This window comes from Prionailurus viverrinus, chromosome B2 (assembly GCF_022837055.1).
Source record: "Prionailurus viverrinus isolate Anna chromosome B2, UM_Priviv_1.0, whole genome shotgun sequence".
NCBI classification, from domain to species: Eukaryota; Metazoa; Chordata; class Mammalia; order Carnivora; family Felidae; genus Prionailurus; species Prionailurus viverrinus.
Window position 1 is genome coordinate 108,058,035 of NC_062565.1, and position 20,130 is coordinate 108,078,164.

General features: G+C 38.0%; 1 protein-coding gene across 1 annotated transcript in view; it reads right to left on the reverse strand.

The window, feature by feature from the left end:
- Positions 1-20,130, reverse strand: part of MAN1A1 (mannosidase alpha class 1A member 1) — a 163,669-nt gene that overhangs the window by 120,219 nt on the left and 23,320 nt on the right. The window contains exons 3-4 of the mRNA XM_047857814.1: positions 3,227-3,323; positions 812-927 (exon numbers count right to left, since the gene is read on the reverse strand). Of these exons, the coding sequence (XP_047713770.1) occupies positions 812-927; positions 3,227-3,323 (213 nt within the window). The remainder of the gene's footprint in view (positions 1-811; positions 928-3,226; positions 3,324-20,130) is intronic.

Sequence of the window (20,130 nt, forward strand, 5' to 3'; positions counted from 1 at the left end):
GCAGTCACAAGCAAATCCAAGTTCCTGGCATGACTCCCCCAATCGCCCTTGTGATCAATCGTCTCCCTAGCCCCTCAGGGCCTTCCCCTTGTGCACACCTTAGAAAAGACTCCTGTGGACCTTACCAAAACGTAGCTCTTTCCAGTACAAATTGACCAATTTGACTCCAAAGCACTATACCCACCCTACTAAAGGCATGTGCCCCAGGTTCTGTCTATACTCTGTCTGACCTCCCTGTGTGGCCCCTGGAGGCCTGCTGCGTACCTCCTCAGGACCCGTGAGTAATAAGCTTCTCTACTGGAGTTTCTCTTGTGGTCTTTGTTGGACTGCAGCTCACCACCTGGTACCCTGTACTCCAATTAACAAAAGTTAATTTAATAAAATGAAAACAATGTGCCATGGCCCACGGTGCAAAAGCATGAGCATGGAGCCACACAGATTTCTGCTAGACTCACAGCTCTGACACACAACTAGCTGTGTGATCTGGATAAGCCTCTGAGGCTCCAATTTATAGGCTGTACAAGTGTGAAAATAATGGCCATCTCATAGGGTGGTTATGGGACTTGAACACCAACACTTGGCACATGTTGGCCTTGACAGATTTTAATTTCTTTTTCCTTACTCCTAATTTGCTAAAAAACAAAAACATGTACTTCCACAGTAACGGGGGCAAGAATATAGTATGGTACTATTTAAACATGCATTCTTTGTTTCTGCTATGGTATATAGCACAATAATTGGCCCCACAACAGAATTTGTCCATGTTAAACTGAGATTTAAAAACTGAATTGGCAATTTTTGTTTAACTCACCACATTAAAATCTAGATTTTCTTCAACCCATGATTTTGCCTCTTCAAATTCATCTTTCATTTCCATTATAAAAAGTGTATCCAGGGCATCTACTATTGTTGCTCCTTTAATACTACCTGAAAATATCAGAAAAACATTTATTGATTAAAATATCTGACACACATACAAGCAAATTGACCATCCTTGGAAAAGGAGAATACAGAATTTATTAATAATAGTAATAATGAACACAGTCTAAACTTCTTTCAGTAAAAGAGAGTGTAAAAGCTGCATCAAAACCAAGCTAACAATAATCACAGGCTATGAATTGATACACTAATCTTTAAAGTTTCTTCTGAACTTGTAGAAAATAATCTCTTAGACATTTCATTTGTGACTGAATTCTCCAGCAACAAAAAGTAGATCTGAAACAAAGGAGCAACACACATATTAATTTGAATGTAATCACATCAAAGTGCACCTGTGCAAAATTTTTAAATATAGTTAGATCTAAAATTATGATAGCTCTAAGAAGCCATTATTCTAAAATGGAATTCACTCTCTTTGAAGGCCTGACTGATCCTAACCTCCCCTTCCACCCACCCACCCCATCTTGACTTTATGATTCATTTCCTTCGAACTCCCTTGACATGAAGACTTTACACTGGTCTTGCGTTCATCACTTTCTGCCTTCCATTATAATTACTTATGTGAGTATCTCTTTTAGCCTATATGCATCTCTTTTAGCCTATAAACTTCCTCAGAATGGAAAAGACCTGTCTTCTTCATATGCACATTCCATACTAAGAGACTTAGTATGTTTCGATGCTTAAGAATAATTTAAAAAATCATCAACATGTTAACAAAGAACAAAATAATCTCTCTGACAAAGATTTTGACAAATTTACACAAAACTGGGTTATTAATTATACAAGCAACTTTTATAGGGATAAAAGCAAAAACAGAATTAGATTTTAAAAAGTTATAGGAAACAATGAAAAAACAAAGGCCTCTGAGTCTGACTGAAGCTTCTAAATTTGTCTTCAATTCCTAACTCTCAACACCCATGTTAACTGGTCACTGTGTCCTGAAAACACTACTTTATAAAAACATCTGAAAGCACTTCTGTCACTACTCCAGGTTTGGGCTCTCTTCCAGGTCTGCATCACTGTGATGGACCAACCAGTCTTTCTTCTACTCTGCCAGCTCTCCCTAACTGTTCTTACAATTCTCTTCTCCCCACCTGGAATCAACTTCATATGAATATCTGAACTTCAGATGAATATCTACTGACCCTTCTAATGCTCTGACAACTCACTGTTTACACACAGCTCTTCTGCCCAAGGCCATGAACTCTGCAAAGATTTGTATTGTGTTAACACCAGTACTGGAAGGAGAGCCAAATACATGGAAGATCCTGAATAAATGGAAAAGAGGATCACAGACTCTGACCTTAGACACACCTGGGTTCTGCCCTAGCTCAGCCTGTTAGTAGGTGGCTCACATGGGCAAGGTATGCTCTGAGCTGCATCTTTCTCATCTATAAAATGTGTATAATAATGAGGTTAAGGGAGATGACACACAAATGGTGCTTAATGCATAATAAATATCAGTTGATTCTGTTGTTTGCTATATGATTTGATACTATTTAACACCTTCAGTTAAAGTATAAAAAGTCACATTTTCTATGCGGAATTAAGAAGTGTTGGAATAAGACTCTATCCCCTTCATCCTATTACTTATAGGCAAAATTGTGCAGGATAAAAAAGAATCAAGTGTGAGGAGAATGGCAATGGTAGCTCTGTGACCCAAGGAATCCACCTAACACTTCTGTTCCCTAGCTTCCTCACGTCACAATGGGATTGCTATTAATACCCACAGTACCAAACATGAAGGGATGCCGTGAGGACAAAATGCAATGAAGCATGCCAACGCAGATAAATGGACATTCAAATAACTGACCATCCATTCTCACTTTCTCTTCCACAGCACAAACAGGAGAAACCCAGAGCTAAAGTTGAGAGTCACCAAGATACAGTGAAGATCACCATGGCAGGCTGGTGATCAATAAAGCTTATCGATAAAGACACAACTTTTACCTGACAAGAAGCAGTTAATGCAGCCGACCAAACGCTCCTCTGCTGGGTATCACCCCAGGAGCTAAAAAATCTTGATGCTGCACCCATAGCCATTAAATGATAATCTTTGGGACTGTTCCCCAGGCATCAGTATTTTTTTTAAAGGTACTCAAGTGATTCCAATGTAGAGTGCTCTGTCTGAAGGACACACTATGCCCAGTCCTTGCAGATAATTGCAGCAGGTATGCAAGTTTCCTAGCAACATGGCCTGGAGGGGCACACAAACTTTACCACCCACAAGTTCCATCAATCGGAGAAAAGTTACTGTCACTAAGAAACCAAAGCACATTCTACTCACCAAACAAACTGCTCGAATGGCCTTCTTTTGATATAGGTTTCAGTTCATTTAATCCCCAGGCATAACGTTTATAATTATTCCAAGCATGTTTCATCATCTGAGAAAAAGAAATGAAAATAGGATTATAATTTGAATTTAAGATGTTTTTGCTATGAAATAGATCATTCACTGAGGACCTAAAGGTTAAAGCCTTAAAACTTATCGTTTAGTTAAAAAGATGATGATTAATTAAAAGGGTGACAATGGTATGAATAAACTAGAATACACACACACACACACACACACACACACACACACACACACACACATTGTCCCTTTATATTTACAAACGGATATTTCTTTTTTGAATCCACAGATATCATTTTCAAAAGTCATTTCCCAGTAACAAAATTTAACTTACCCTTAAAGGATGAACCATTCTTACATTTATCTATTTTATTCTCATGAAAGATTAAATCTGCAAAGACTATATTTAAGATTCTGATTCTTGCACAAGGTTCTTTGTACTTTGTCAACCTCATAGTATATAGACAAATATCCAAGGTTATCACTTTAAACACTTTGATGTATGTTGACCAAGTTAATGTGGAGAAGTCTACAGGAAATAAATGAAACTCTATGGTTATATTTAAATCTGGGGAAACTTCAGCTTGTTTTAATATAATCAATCTTGAATTGTATAGATGTCTGTGTACCTATATAATAAAGACGGATTCTGTATATTCCCAATCTAGATTCCTTGTACCAGGAGTATTTTTAAAGCCAAACTTCTCTGTCATACGTTATATAAATTATTTTTTATTAATTGTAACAAAATTAATTTATCTACATATAATGAAAACCAAATTAATTTCTCCTGGCTTACAGATAAAGTTCTGACCTATTGTGCTAGACATTAATTTTAGTAGAAAGTGAATGATTTTTAAGGAGAGAAATTGTTCTAAGAGCCTGTCAAAATAGTTGTATAACCACTGTATAACAGCTGTAGAATTTTTTTTAATGACTCAAAGAATATATATAATTAGTTTTGTATGCATTTCTTAAAGAGGGCTGGGAACTCTTCACCTGTCAGAATTTATTCATGCCATTATTCCCAATCCATTAGCAAAATAATTAAAATACGGACATAACCTAAAAATGTTCTATTCTGGTTCCATATTTTAAAATATCTTAAAAAAGCATCACCTAAAGTTGACAAATACTTTATGCGGGCTGTTTATCACCAACATCTTCAGTGAGATCAATACAATTTTATTAATAAAAAAAATTCTTCATAAGTCCCTGAACACAATAAATATCTTTTGTTAGCCAATTCGTATACTATCTTCTTATCCCACCACTATCTCTATGAATAATAACTACTAAGAATCTGTACAATTTGCTGGGTGCTCTGATAAATACTCTATGTTCAGTGTTGTACTCGATTCTCATTACAACCTTATGAAATGTTGCATTACTATTGTTTGGTAAAGAAATTGAGGCTTGCAAGTTAAAATCCAAACAACTTTATTCAAAGTCATGACATTTCTCCACAGCTGAAGAGCCAGGGTTCATCCCCATGTTGGCCTGACTCCAAAGTCATGGCATTAACCAATATCATCTTCCTTTAATGAGTCAGCAACAGAATCTTCCTTTGATGAATCAGATTGTTGATCCTGCAACAATCAATAGAATGTGGACAAGGAAGTATTTTCAAGACTTTTCTCCTTATAATTTTATTGGAAGGTATAATCGATTTAAGGATAAAATAACATGATTTATGATTCCTATAATACCACTGATTAGTCACATAATCATGGATGAGTCATAGTTTTTACAAGACTTTCTTTGAAGTAATAGGATCATATTCCTCACGGGGTATATGTAAGGATTACATGAGCACAGCCCATGATTGCACCTAGTGTATGGCTTTGCACATGGTGGGTAATCACCTGTTTATTGAATTTAAACTTATACTGGAACCAATTAAATTCACATCACAGAAAAAGAAACCAATGCCCCTCTGAAAAGACTAGGAATATGAAGTCCACAAAAACACTTTGAGATTACATCTGAGTTTGATTTGGTTTTCCCATTAAATGTACATTTGGTCAACTTCATTCCTGTAAATTTCCAGACATTTTATAAATTCAAAAGCTTTTGAAATATACCTGATACAAGAACAACAAAAAACTCTACGATGATTTGTTTCAGCTCTGAGTGGAAACCAGTGTCATATATTATTAATGACTCAAAGATGGCATAAATCTCTCCCAGAGAAGATAGATTGTTGCTTTATCAAAAGTTATCATTTATACAATGTACCACTAGTATAGAACTTCCTTGAGTTACCTCTGTAGTGTGTGTGTGTGTGTATGTATATATATAAAATATATATATATGTGTGTGTGTATGTGTGTATGTGTGTATGTATGTGTATATGTGTGTGTGTGTGTGTGTGTATATGTGTATATATATATGTATATATATGTGTGTGTGTGTGTGTGTGTGTATGTATATATATACATACACACACACACACATATATATGTGTGTGTGTATATATATATACATACACACACATATATATATATATATATATATATATATATATATATATATATAAAAAATCTTTTATCCCCAAGGGAAAATCTGACACTAATTGCTTGGCTTTCTATTTTTCAAAAGTTGCTGTGACATATTTCTCAGAATGGGTTCCTCATCCCATGGGATTTTGAGGAGTTAAAGAGAGAGGGAAAAAAAGAAAACTCTATGGTCAAAATGCCTTGAATGGAGCATAAAGAGTAGCTTCTCCAGGAACTTATGAAATGAAGAGGAAACACCATATTGTTAAATGATCCCAGTGTTTGATCGCCTCTGGAAATGATTTACCAAGTTAAAGCCAAACAGAAGACAACGCGCGTGTGTGCGTGTGTGTGTGTGTGTGTGTATAATAGTGAGACTGAATTCACAAGTCATATATAAAGTCAACTTTGTAACTAAGGCTATGACTTATACAAATATCTGGAAACATCAAAATGCCATAGCTTCTAATTTTATAGTATTAAGCCATTAGTCAGCTGAGGGATCTTGGGGATGAAGGCATTTAATCTCTCTAGACTCAGTGAGCTTGTGAGCTGACAGGACAGAAGGTCACTTCCAAAATTCAACTATTAACAAAGAAGTCCATGGACAGGATTAATCTCCATCTTCACATGTTCCTTAATTTTGTTTTGTAGTCTTTCATCAATTTAATTAGAGTTCTACAGCTTGACATCCCAAGTAGAAGGATTAAAATAGGCCTAAACTAGAAGTTGATTAGGACTTCAAACACAGTACTGAAGCCCTCATGAAAAAAAAATGAAAGCATACCAAAGATTTATATTTTCCCGAATGTTTATATTTGCATTAGTGAGAGGCACAGCTAACACATGGTGTGAATGGGAACAAACAGAAGAGAACGATACAAAATTCCATTACAGCAATTTATTATCTTGACCCAGAGAAACTGGAATTAAGACATAAAATATCCATAAAAGTAGCTTTATTTCTCCTCAACTCTACTCTTATGGAAGATTCTTCCACTAGCACTTTCTTTTCAATTGGCAACAGAGTTAAGTAATTAGGCAATGTCATTTATTGAGTGTCTGCTCAATAAATGAGTAATAAGATGCTAAAGCACTAGAAGGGGAAGTGTCCATGACTCTATCATGCTTATAATCTAATAGATAATGTATGGAACCTTAACATTATCCATTTGTACATACTCATAGATGTTTATAAATGTATCAGAAGAAGAGAACTAACATTGTATGTAACTCTGCTATCACAACCAATGATCTGTTTTCCATTTTATGTCCTGACCTAATCAGTGACATGAGAAGCCACAAATAAACAAAAATATGCTTGAATTTCCCCAGGTAAATATAGATTTCACAGCTTACATTTTTGTTGCTAGGAACTACCCTCGAAAATGTTTTTATTTGCTGATGCTTTCACCATATAATCTTAGGTTGTTCAAAATAGATATATTAAAAATCTTTTTCAATATCTCACTGTTTTTGCCAGACAGATCTTATGAAGACTTGGGCTTTTGCTGCCTCCTTTCAAAAGTCTGCAAGCTCAAGTCTCACTTGTAGCTTTGTCCTGTGTGGTCTTACACAAAATTTCCATCATTTGTACAGTGTGATTGAAGTAAGTCTCTGGTCTCAGCTGACTGATCCAGGGCCTGGTGCCTGACCCAAAGGCAGACAACTAAGGGCTGGCCATGAGCCCTGGAGGTGAGGTGTCCAGATATGAAGCTCTCTGTAATGGCTGGACCAACCCAATCATCTACTCTACCTATGAAAGTGTAACAGAAATATTCACAGAGAATCCAGAGGCCAGAGTGAGGGAGAAACAGAGAAGTACAAAAATACAAAGAAGAAAAGCCATGAAAAAAGGAGCTCTGAGGCAGATGAAACCATGAGGGAGATGGAAGGTGAGGAGAGAAAAGCAAGAAGAGGCTGGGAGGCAGACAGGATGCCCCAGGGGAATTAGGTTAGGTCCTGGAACCACTGCAGAACTACAAACAGTGCTGTTGAATCCTGAATGTTGATGAATTGTTTTCCTCCACTCCATGAGGTGTGGCTCTGCCCACCGAGGCTGTTTACTTACTTTCCCATGTGTCCTTATAGAAAACCCTCTCACTTACTGAAGACATATGTAAGAGAGCGGGCCACAGGTGTAGGCATCTGACAAACTGGGTTCATATCCAATGGCAGCATCATTAATGTGACTCTAAATGAGGCAACTAATCTCTCTGAACCCACTTTCCACACCCATAAAATGTAAAGAAATACAAGTACTAGCCTCACTGGTTACTCTCATGATTAAGTAAAATAATGCATGGAAAGAGCTTAATATATTGCCTGACACACAGTAAGTACATGATAAATTGTAGGCACTATACTTATTTTTATTAAAAACCTAAGTATGTCTCTGATCATTGTAATCTGAAAAAGCATCATACTTTTTCCTAGCAACATACAAATAGGAGGGGGCAAATATACATAAAGCCAGGCAAATTTATTTAGTACACAAACTATAAATATACACACTTAAAAATATATACAACTATTTGATATCCAAAAGGTAGAAGAGATAATGAGAACCTTTTCTACAAAGGGTCTTTTCCAGATGTAGGCAGTATGGGTCAATTTTAGTTCTGAAGGTTCTTGTGCCTGGTTTCTTGAAATGTTAGTTGTGCCAGGTCTGCTTGTGTAGGGGGTTTTCTTGAGGGATGTGGGGGCTAATCTAGGGCATTGATATGCCCACAATAAACAGTAATGCACAATAAGCTTTCCTGCGTGCTGCCTGGACTGGGCTCATGGAAGATGGAAGTCCCTGACAGCAAGAGACTGTCCAGAGGCTTAAGGAAAAGAGGCCAGCCTCCTGAAAGGAAGGACGGCAAGGGAACTCCCAGGAGAAAGGGAGCTTACGTGCTAAGTGACTTCACTCAGAAGCATGGGAGGAAGTCTGTGGGTGAAAGAACTCCAGAAGGCAGTAGCAGCCTGGGGTATTAAAACCACAAGGCCCTCTCTTATCAATGGTCAACAGATGCTGGGTAAGGTTTCATAGAGTATATAAAGCAGGCAGGCTCTAAATGGCTAAAACTCTGCTTGTTTGTTTTAAATAATAGCATGTGTAAAAACCTGAATTTAGTGTCAGTGGGCTATTGAGCTAACAATATTTCAGACTACAGTGGACACATGAACAACTCAGAGGCCATCTCTGGCTCATTTATGTGACAGCTTGCCATGTGGTACTTAAGGGAAGAAACTGTAATCCAGTGACACTCACATTCCCCCTGTTCTAGAGGACACGGAGGGCTATGTTTGGTTGAGGTGAGGTCTAGGGTGTGAGGTCAATCAACCTCACTGATTGTTAGCTCTTAAGATTATACTTACAGTTGATGTTTTGAAAAACATGGATTTTAAAGCTGGACAGTAGATTCCACCAAACTTTGCCTGAAATAACTTGATTGTCCCATGAAAGTAACTTCTGGAACTTTCAGATAAAATCTCAACACAGAAAATTTTGGGGATCACTTTATCCACCTTCCTTCTTTTAATCTTTGTGGACTGGAAAGTGGAAGGAGGAAAAGATAAAAAGTAACTTCAGGGAATTAAGTCATAGCTTCTCGAAAACCCATTCTTATCCACTGGAGAAGAATCTCTAGATGTGGGAACACGAGACAACAATCTACCCACACCTTCCTCTTATCTAAAGCTACACCTGCCTACATTTCCCTGTGAGAATGAAGGCTGAAAGGACCAGAAGGAGCACCAGACCAGGGAGAGACTTGGTGCTGAGGCAGCTGTGGAAGCAAAGCAGGCAGGCTTCCACCGGCAAAGACAGAGCCCTGCTACCTGACTCTGACCTCACAAACCCTGTTTTCTCATCTTTAAATAACAATAGTCAGTTGTAACAAAGGTACCACTGTGGTACAGGACGTTAATAGTAGGGTATGTTGGGGCACGGATAAATGGGAACTCTCTATATTTTCCACTCTATTTTGCTCTGAAAAAAAAACTGCTCTAAAAAATAAAGCATATATTTAAGAAAAGAATAACGTTACCTTCCTTACAGCATGGTCAAGAGATCAAATTGGATAATGCACCTGTCTGATAGGAGACGTCCAATGAATATTGCTGGCCTCTAGCCACACTACCTCCTCATTGCCCTCCCAGGCCACAAGAATTAGAGATAAGGGAGATCAGCCTGAAAAAAGAGGAAACTCAGCTACACTCGGAGTAGGCAAGGCAACTGAGGGAGAAGTGAATTAACAGGATAGAAAAGGAAAGAGGCCAATGTCACCTAGAGGTGACAGAATGCAGAGCTTGGTATGTATGACAGGATTCACAGAGACTGAAGGCCAATTACAGTGTTTAGCATCCTCTCACTAACAGGCATCAAGATGCACTGAAGACAGTCCTAGGAATGATGCTCCTCCTGACACAGTTCTTCACTGAGCAAGGCCCGAGTCCAGTAACCTTCTATCTGTCATTGCCCAGCATGAAGAAAAGCCCTCCTAGCTATGACAGTTTCCAATTTTACCCCATATCAAATTAAAACATTCACTCATGAGCCTTGCTCAATTTATCTCTTTCAAATGCTGAAATATATTAGTTCTCTCTCCCTTTCTCCAAGGCTGCTAAGGTGTTCTGTTTCTAAGATTCCTCTTCCAAATGTTACAATGACAATTACTACTTACAGAGTACTTTTGGTGCCATGATGTGAATTATAAGTGAGGATAGAGTAGGACGCCAGATTTAGGAAATAAGAAGATTCCATGCGACATACTTACATAAAATATATATACTTAGGTTTACCTGACATGCAAATTTAACAGAGTCCTGTATTTCATCCAGAAACCCTGAGATAGAGGGAGAGAACCATTCAATGGCTGCTTCTGTGTCCAGGGCCAGGTCCCTGGCTTGTGTCCTGCCTTGCCTTGGCCCTGAAAGAGGGACTAAAAACTCATGGGCCAGATAGAAACAGAATGGCCATGTCTAGAGCAACTGGAAATGACAGGGAATGTGGTAAAACAAGAGTGAAGGCCCTGACTAAAGCCATTTATAAAAATTACTCTAAAAAAAAAAAAAAAACTAAGCTTGCTTTTAAGGTTTTGAGCCAGGTTTTCCAGAGCTCTAGAAAAAAAAAAATAGTATGCTAGCTAAGGGAAAAAAAATCTGTGAGGCACAGATAGCCCACAGACAGCAGTTTGCAACGAAGTCCCTGGTTTGTAGGCACATGTCTAAACACCGCTCTGTGTTTAGGTCTGTGGGCATGTTGTTTACCCACATGCCCTCAATGGGCAGCTCCATGGCACAGGCTGCCCTCACTGCCTGCTCTTGGACTGTCCTGACCTCACCTTCCCTGCCGACTCTTTGCCAAGAATTAGTGGAATTAGCGAGGTCTTGAGACCTGAGATGTGTAAACCATAATGCATACACTTCTCAGCAATTCTCTTCTGCCGGATTTCACATTTTAGAAAGCATTTAGAATTCTAAATGCTCAGTTTTACAAATGAAACTGCAGGAGCTGCAAAGGAGAAAGTGGCTTAACTTTGTCAATCATCTACCACAAGGCACCTTGAGGGGAACTTGATAACAATTTACCTCACAATGTCCCTCTGGGGTACGAGTACCCCATTTTACAGATGAGAAAGCTGAGGCCAAGCACAGCGCAGAGGAGCAGCAAGGCTACAAACTCTCAAGTTCTCATTCTTGCCACTACAACATTTAAGAGAGCCTCAACTTTTTTTTTTTTTTTTTTTCCTGCTTGTCAACCTTAAGACAACTCTCCCACTGCTCCAGGCACACAGGGCAGCCCTATCTGGGGTCTAAGGAGACAAGGCCAGGCCTGGCACCAAATGGCATTCACCAAATCAAACCGGGTTTGTGAGTCAGCTCAAGGAAAGAAGCTTAAAGCACTGCCTCTCCCCACCTGCCTTGCATCCTTCATGACCTTCCTTCCCCTCCATATCAGGGCTCCCTCCACCTTATCCCTGCTCTTGTCCTCCTAGTGCTGGGGGCTACCCGCGCTGAGAAGATGGCCGCCATGCTTGTCACTGAATTTAGGGAGAACTGTGGATCCCTCTCCTTCACACCAAGCTGCAGGCTGTACCTTCACCTGCTCCCTTCAGCTCCACTAGTTCCTGAGCTTTATCACCACCACTTGGGCTACTGTGGCCAGTTTTTCTTCGCTCCTTTTCTTTCTTGTCTCTGTGTGAACAATTTGCTTGTTACAGATACTTGAAGCTGCCTCTTAACCACCGAGTGGATATATATGTGTGCATATTTTCTTCACAGTTAGATGTCCTGAGTTCTCCCACAGCCAATTTTAGTATACTTATTTTTTTAAGACAGCAGGAGATACATAAAGGAGGAGTAATTATTTAATGCTATTGTATGAACCCCAGTGGGCCACTGAGCATTAATTCCCCAGTGAACTGAAAGAGTGGTTAGCAGTAGCAATCTCTTTAGAAAGAGTCAGAATGCCTGATAAAGCCAGTTTTAAAAAATGAGAATTCAAGTTAATCGCTACTTGTGAGGACGGATTGTCCTTTTTCTAAGAAGTATCCCATTCCCTAAGAAAGAGCCAGTTTTTCTAGATCCAGCTCAGGGAACTCGATCATATGCTTTTTAATGGTTCTCTTTCTTTGTGACCAAAATTCTACATTATTTTATAAAACTTCTGTGCAGTTATCGAGTGGAAGAGGGTACAGGGCAAACAAAGAAACAAAAACCCTCAAGCCAAAAAAAAGAACCCCCAAACTTGACTAAAAGTTCAATACATGTCTCTAAAATATTCTAAGGGATAGTATGTTAGCATCTCAAAAGTTAGAGGTTAGGGGGTGCCTGGGTGGGTCATTTGGTTGAGCATCTGACTTTGGCTCAGGTCAGGTTCTTGGGTTCAAGCCACACCTCAGGCTCTGTGCAGACAGCTCAGAGCCTGGAGCCTGCTTTGGATTCTGTGTCTCCCTCTCTCTGCCCTTCCCCTGATCTTGCTCCATCTCTGTCTCTCAAAAATAAATAAATGGAAAAAAAAACTTATAAAAAAAAGTTGGAGGCTAAGAAAAGGTTTGTTGATATGTGAATATCTAGCACCTTCCTTTTCTGGAAAGAAGCACTATTACTGAGATTACTGAGAAGGTTTTCTACATCAATGAGCTCTGCATCAGCCCAGGGCCTATCACTTGCAGTTATTTCCTCATCAAAAATATCTGTCTTGTGGTTAATGTCTATGGTCTCTTAACACGGAAGTTGTCACTCAAGTTCAAAGGTTCAACCTCAGGGTTTTGGGTCTGTCTGATTGGTTTTTAATTGACCTAAAATTGCATTCATTAGATTACCCCTGCTAAGACCTCTGTGGTCAATGGGACACCAGCCGATCTTCCCTGCATGGTCCCCAGGCAAAGAGTTGGTAAGGGTTTTCCAAACTGGGAAGCATCAGCAGCTACAGAACTTTGCTAGCCATCAAGACAAACTGGTATCCCCTGCTGGGATATCACGAAGCTCTCTTTATTCTAAGATGGAGATCTGAAATATTATTCCATAGAAAACAAATACTATTCTCATGGAGTGTCTCATCTCAAAAGATTTTTTAAGGTTTCAATATTTGTTTTTTTTTTTTTAATTTTTTTAACGTTTATTTATTTTTGAGACAGAGACAGACAAAGCATGAACAGGGGAGGGTCAGAGAGAGAGGGAGACACAGAATCTGAAACAGGCTCCAGGCTCTGAGCTGTCAGCACAGAGCCCGACGCGGGGCTTGAACTCATGGACCGCGAGATCATGACCTGAGCCGAAGTCGGACGCTCAACCGACTGAGCCACCCAGGCGCCCCAAAATTTCAATATTTGTAATAAAAAAGCAAGTCCAAACATCTTTTTAACTCATGCATGTCATTCTACAGTTTCAAATTTTCACTGCATTTACCTTTTTGCATTAGTGACACAATGATTTTTTCAAACTGACATACACTCTCTTCAAGGGATTTGTTTATGGGTTTGTCAAGTTCATAAAGACAGATAACCTTTTATTTGTTATTTAATATTCCTTTTTTAAACTTTACAAATACCATGAGTTAGAACATAATTAATGATAAATGAAAAAAATTAGCTTTAATTTTATATAAAAATGGGCAAAAATCAGATATTTATTTTTTTAGTATATTATTTTCTTATTATTTTTTAAGTAAACAAACTAGCCCTAGATGGCAAACCCTGTTCTGCTTCAGCTAGCAAGAGGGTTACAGGGCACAGGTGTTTCCTTTTTTTTCTTTTGTGTGTATATTCTTTAAAGAGACTTTATCTCTAAAAATTTTTTTAATGTTTATTTATTTTTGAGTGACAGAGAGAGAGAGAGAGAGAGAGACAAACAGACAGACAGACACAGAGCACGAGCAGGGGAAGGGCAGAGAGAGAGGGAGATACAGAATCTGGAGCAGGCTCCAGGCTCTGAGCAAGTGGTCAGCACAGAGCCAGACGCAGGGCTCGAACCCACAGACTGCGATATCCTGACCCGAGATGAAGTTGGACACCTAGCCAACTGAGCCAGCCAGGAGCCTTGAGAGTTTATTTTTTAGAGCAGTTTTAGATTCACGGTGAGATTGAGCAGAAAGTACAGAGATTTTCCATATACCTCCCTTGCCTGAACACCATACAACCACACCCACTATCAACATCACGTGCCAGCATGGGACATCTGCTGTATCAATGAACCTACAAGACATATCATAATTACCCAAAGTCCACAGTTTACATTAGGGTTCATTGTTGTTGTACATTCCATGGGTTTTGACAAATGCATAATGACTTGTATCCCCTGCTCTAGTGTCATACAGAAGAGTTTCACTGCCGTTAAATCCTCTGTGCTGCCGCCATTCATCCCTACCCTCCACCCAACTCCTGAAAACCACTTATCGTTTTACTGTCTCCCCAGTTTTTCCTTGTCCAAAATTTCACATAGTTGGAATTATATAGTATAAGCCTTTTCAGATTGGCCTCTTTCACTTGGTAAATATATATTTAAGGTTCTTCCATATCTGAATTTTCATGGCTTCATAGCTTATTTCATTTTAGACTGAATAATATTCCATTGTCTAGATGTACCATAGTTTATTTATCCATTCACCTTCTGAAGGATATCTTGATTGCTTCCAAGTTTTGGCAATTACAAATAAAGTTGCCATCAAAAAGAAAGTGGCAGGGCACAGTTGTTTTCAAATTAAAACCAGCTAAAGCATTACAAACTGTAATTTTGTAAGTTACTATTATTTGAAGGTAGAATTCATAAAAAATGTATTAGTTATAAGTGTCACATGGTATAAGAAAATAATTTTTAAAACTTCTGAAATGATTATCCTTAAAATTTGACCATTGTTAATACTTGGGATGCCCATTACCATTCCAGAATCCATGATTTCATATGATTCTGAAAGTAATCCTTCTATATTCTGGAGGTAACAGTTTTAGACACTACTATCTGGGCACAGCAATAATAAAAATGTTGTATTAAAAGGTATTATAAGTTACTTGTGAAAAGTAATATTTATATATACTAAATATCAGAAGTGCTGGTTCCTAATATACTCTTGGGGTAGCAACTAGTGATTCTATAAGACATTATCCATAATTGGTGTGTCACGTAAGGCACTTTGTTATCATCCTTAATAATAGAACCAGCATTTACTGAACACTTCTATGTCAGGAAATATGTGAAGCACCTACATACTCTCTCAGTGCCTCATAACAACCCTGCAAGAAGATAGTCAGTCTCCTGACTGAGATTCTCATTGCACAGATGAAGAAATCAATAGGTTATGTAATTTTTGCAGGGTCAGGCCTCTGATGAGTGGTAGAGGTTGGCTCTCAATTTGGGCTGACTCTGAAGCCTATGACATACTGACTTGTACACTGTCCTGAGGTAAACATATGACCCATGCAATCTGGGGACTTTGCCTTCCAAATAAACTTCCAAAAAACTATTAACTCATGCGTCACTGATAGACATCTTTGTATGTTTTCTATTACCTATTTAATTACTCTAGAGAAATTAAACTTTTTAATAAAGATTTTCAGAAACATGACATGCAAAACCACCTTTTAATTTTTCTATTTTTGAAAACCTTGCTGGTATAGAGGAGAAACATTAAATATATTGGTAGATTAAGGAATTGAAATGAAAATGAGACTACCTCTTGCTTCTAGTGCCCTGTAGGATAAAGATGTCTTACGTACAATGAAAAAGAATTTTGCTTTACATTAATTTTAACATCTAAAATTTCCTTCCTTTGAAAAATGTTAGTTTGTGTTTATTTGGACACCCTATAGTGTTAGCTCATTTTGTTCTTGGTTTCACAGTAGATGACATTTTATCACCAACCGAACACCCTAATAATTTTGTTTTGTGGCTACTGAAAAAAGACATCTTGCTCAAAATGTATTTAAATGTCAGTTGCACTCTATAAATTGCTCCTAAATTGGCAGCATCAGAGTTCTCACTAAACACCTTCATTAAAAAAAAAAAGTAAAGAGATACTGATTATTTTTCAATGCTCTTTCTACTAGCTTCTTTTAGAGTTTTACTATTACTGAAGATGGAAAACAATTATCTTGGACTGTAAGTGATATGATTTTTAAAGTAAGCATTAACATCTCATACGCTTGTATTATCACCAGTCTATAAACTATGATTCTCTATGGGCAGAAGATCATCTGAAATGTTTTGTAAGTGATGGCAAGTATTTCCTGGGCTTGAAAATGCATACTCTAACCATTCTGTGAAAGCTTGAAAATCTGACAAAGCCTGGGTTTGGTTTTTTTTTTTTTTCCCCCCGAATGGTAGAAAAAGATAATAATCATTCTTTCTGTTGCAGGATGGCAAGTGCCCAGAATTAAATATATGCCAAATTCAGTGACCTGTTAAAGTAGACTGCATTGCTTAGTATTAGCTTTGGGTACAAATGACTTCCAATTTTCTTCAGCTGTTTTACAGCTTAAAAAGCAGGCAAAGACCTTTATAAATCTAAGAAGAAGGGAAAAAAAGATGCCAAGTTTATTAGCAGAAGTCAAATTATTTTACTGTTTAAAAAGATGACACAAAGATGAAAAACAATAATAAAAATGGGGAAAAATGAATATATATTCTACATATTGCAGATAACATAGGTTGGTTTAACCACACCCAAGTCTCCTTCTCTCTTGCTTGTCTCTAGAACATAAGATATGAAAGCCAAATGTGTGCTTTCCTAGCCTCTCCACAGCTAGAGGTGGCTATGCGACAAAGTTCTGACAAGTGAGATATTCGCCGACGTCTGTTGGTAGTTCTGCTTTACCTCTTCTTTCTGCCCTAAATTAAGGCAAGATGTGGGTAGATGAGCTGTCAGAGTGGCCATTCTGCTACCATAAATGAGTGTGAACTCAGAAGCACCGCAGAGGCATCATTCTGATGGAATGGACAACCATGGCCTGCCCCTCAGCTATAAGTTGAAACTAAGGTTATTGCTACTTAACTCATAGACCAAACACCACTAATGAATTTGACATTTGAGTAGCTCTCCTTTGGTTGTTTTTTGAGTAATCAGATCAGAACTGGACTTACGCCATACCTCCAATTAGGGGAAACAGGAAGTTTTTCTTTGCATTATTTACTTTCACAATATTGTTTGCTAGCTGAAACTACTCCAAAGGTTTGATCCAAATAGTTGCAAAATAATAAATAATACAATTTATCAAAGAAATTATGGTACCGGAGTCCTCTGTCCAAGCTTTAAATGGATGGTGTGTTGCAGGGTTTATGGGGAGAGCCATAAGTGGTTAAAAAAATAATAGGTATGTAATCAGGGTTTCTGGATTCACCTAGAAAACAGTAACTTTATTGAAGAATGTGAGTTTTTTTCCTCCACCTTGCTCGAAAAAAGGAAAATATTTCTTCTAAGTGGAATAAATTATTCAAGTAAGTAGTGCCATTAAAGATAACTATGTTATATTTTTGAATGAAAATCTCAAATATTAGTTAAGGTATCTTCTATAATAGAATTTATCCACAGTGCTGGTAAAAACTGAATTACTCTAATATTTGCATCCCGTTATCGTTAACTATATTACATAGCTTAAGCTATCTGAAAAGGCCTCTGGTTAAAAAAAAAAAAAAAAACATGTAAAAGGTATTTTTACTTAATACTATGCTTCCTGTTAGTAAAACCAGTCACACTAGTTGAAATATTTGTTGTCTACTTTTATAGAGTTACACAGCTGAGTTACAATTTCTTTTTCTCAATGTAAAATTGCTCTTCCTCAAATATGTATATATATTTATATGTACAAGAATACAATTTTTCCTATGTTTTATTATAACGACACCAAATCTGGTTTAAAAAGGTCCGTATACTTGTGATCTTCAACTATCAATTTCCATATAAACTGACTCTCTTCTACCATGTATTTTCTTCTCATTGTTTGTACAATATTAGAATTCCATATCCTTCGTTTCTGGAAACGAGACTGTTGTTCCAAATAGAGAAGTATGACCTTCTACAGTTGACAGAAAATACCTTCCAAGCACTGAATATAAAATACTGTCCTTGGCTTAGGACTCTTTAACTTGATTTAAAATATCCTTGTTTAAAATGTTCCTCAGAACTAGCAGAATATTTTGCCTTCTCCCAGGATGCTCTGTCAGTATTTAAGAGGAATCTGTCCACCCTACCTGCTTCCTTAGCCCTGTCTTAGAAGATGGATGCCCTTCCAGCAACTAATTACTCACCTTTGAATTCACCGACAAAGATCCAAGGTCCTGATCTAATGGATCAAATGCATGGCCTGTAAATGTTTACCTTTGTTTGCCCAGGAAAGAAGCTGGGCAAAGGTGAGGGTGTCAGAGTGGCCTCGGGTGCGACTGCCTGCCTGTTCCAGTACTGGACTTTACAGACTCCAATTCCAACTCCATTCCCACCTGTTGCTCTGTGCCCAGCTGAACTGTTCATTCCTTCCACAAACATCTGAGCACCTACAGCTACGTGGTCAACACTACATTCCATTCCTATCCACCAGTGGCTAAACTTTACACAGCTGTATGTCCATGACTCTTATCGGTGTTACTAAGCGCTTCAATTCTGATTCCATTTCTGCTTTTTCTCCTTTCTCTGACTTGGATCTTTGGGTACTGGGCTCTGTTCCACTCAGATCCATGACTAACACAACATACTTTGCTGATATTCTTTGCAACCCAGACTCATGCCTCAACTCCATTCTCAGGATTATTGGTAACCATCCTTTGTAAAGGAACTGCCTTCCTAGCATGCATGGTCTCTAGTCTGTGGGCCCCATTAGCCATTGGCCTGGTCCACCAAATAAAATGCCACGATACATGTACAGTTCCACAAGACTAGAAGCACAATGCTGTGATGGTTGCCACTGAGATAATCCAATTTACAAGTTTTTTCTATAGAGTAACATATTTAAATGCTGATTCATTATAATTCAAGGTATCCTCCCCTAATTCAAGTCATTCCTGATAGAGAAACTTAGGCATCCCTCCACATTTCACTAGTAAAGCTAATAGTTTTGCTATAATGAAGTAGCAAAGTAAAGCTAAGAGTTTTTCCAAAATGTCTTCAGCACAAGACTTTAAATAATGAAGTGGCAAAATAAGATTTGGGTGACAGTCATTTCAAAATTGAAGGGGGGCTTTAACTAGTTTTCAACTATTATGTAGCTTGATTTTTAACACGGTGCTCAAGGGTGTAACCAAGTCTACAGTGAGGTAGCTGCTGACAGATAAGGGTCTCTATTCTAACAGCCTGAGATCATAGGAAACAAGCTGGACTTTGTCCAAACCCTTGAAAGATGCCAATTATACTTAAATCGAATTCCTCTTAATCATGAAGTCTGTGAAGAAGTAGTTATCACTGTTCCACCACTTCTAGAAAGTGCCACAAAAATGAACCTGTGAAGTTTAACAAAAGACCACATTAAAAAACGTAATTCTGTTGTTATCTGTTTTTCCCAGTTTCTAGCCCTGACGACAAAGTACGGCCGATATGGTTTGTACGGAAAATGTTTTGTTTGCTCCTTTTAAATGAAGTGCCTGGGTGTTTCTCTTTGTACCTGTAGATTCAAAGTTGTAATATAATGACCCAAAAAGGATGGAGTAGATGTCATCCTCACTTCAGCAAACACTTCCTTTTTGCTGACATTTGTAAAAACCAAGAATTTGTTAGCTACAAGAAAAATATATTTCCATTATAACATGATCGCAATCATGTATTTTACCAATACTTAGGAACTGTCTCATGTAACATGAAATCCATTATTAAGTATTTTTGAGTACCTAATTGGTGCTCAGCATGTCAGTTTCCTTCTGCTTTAGCCACAA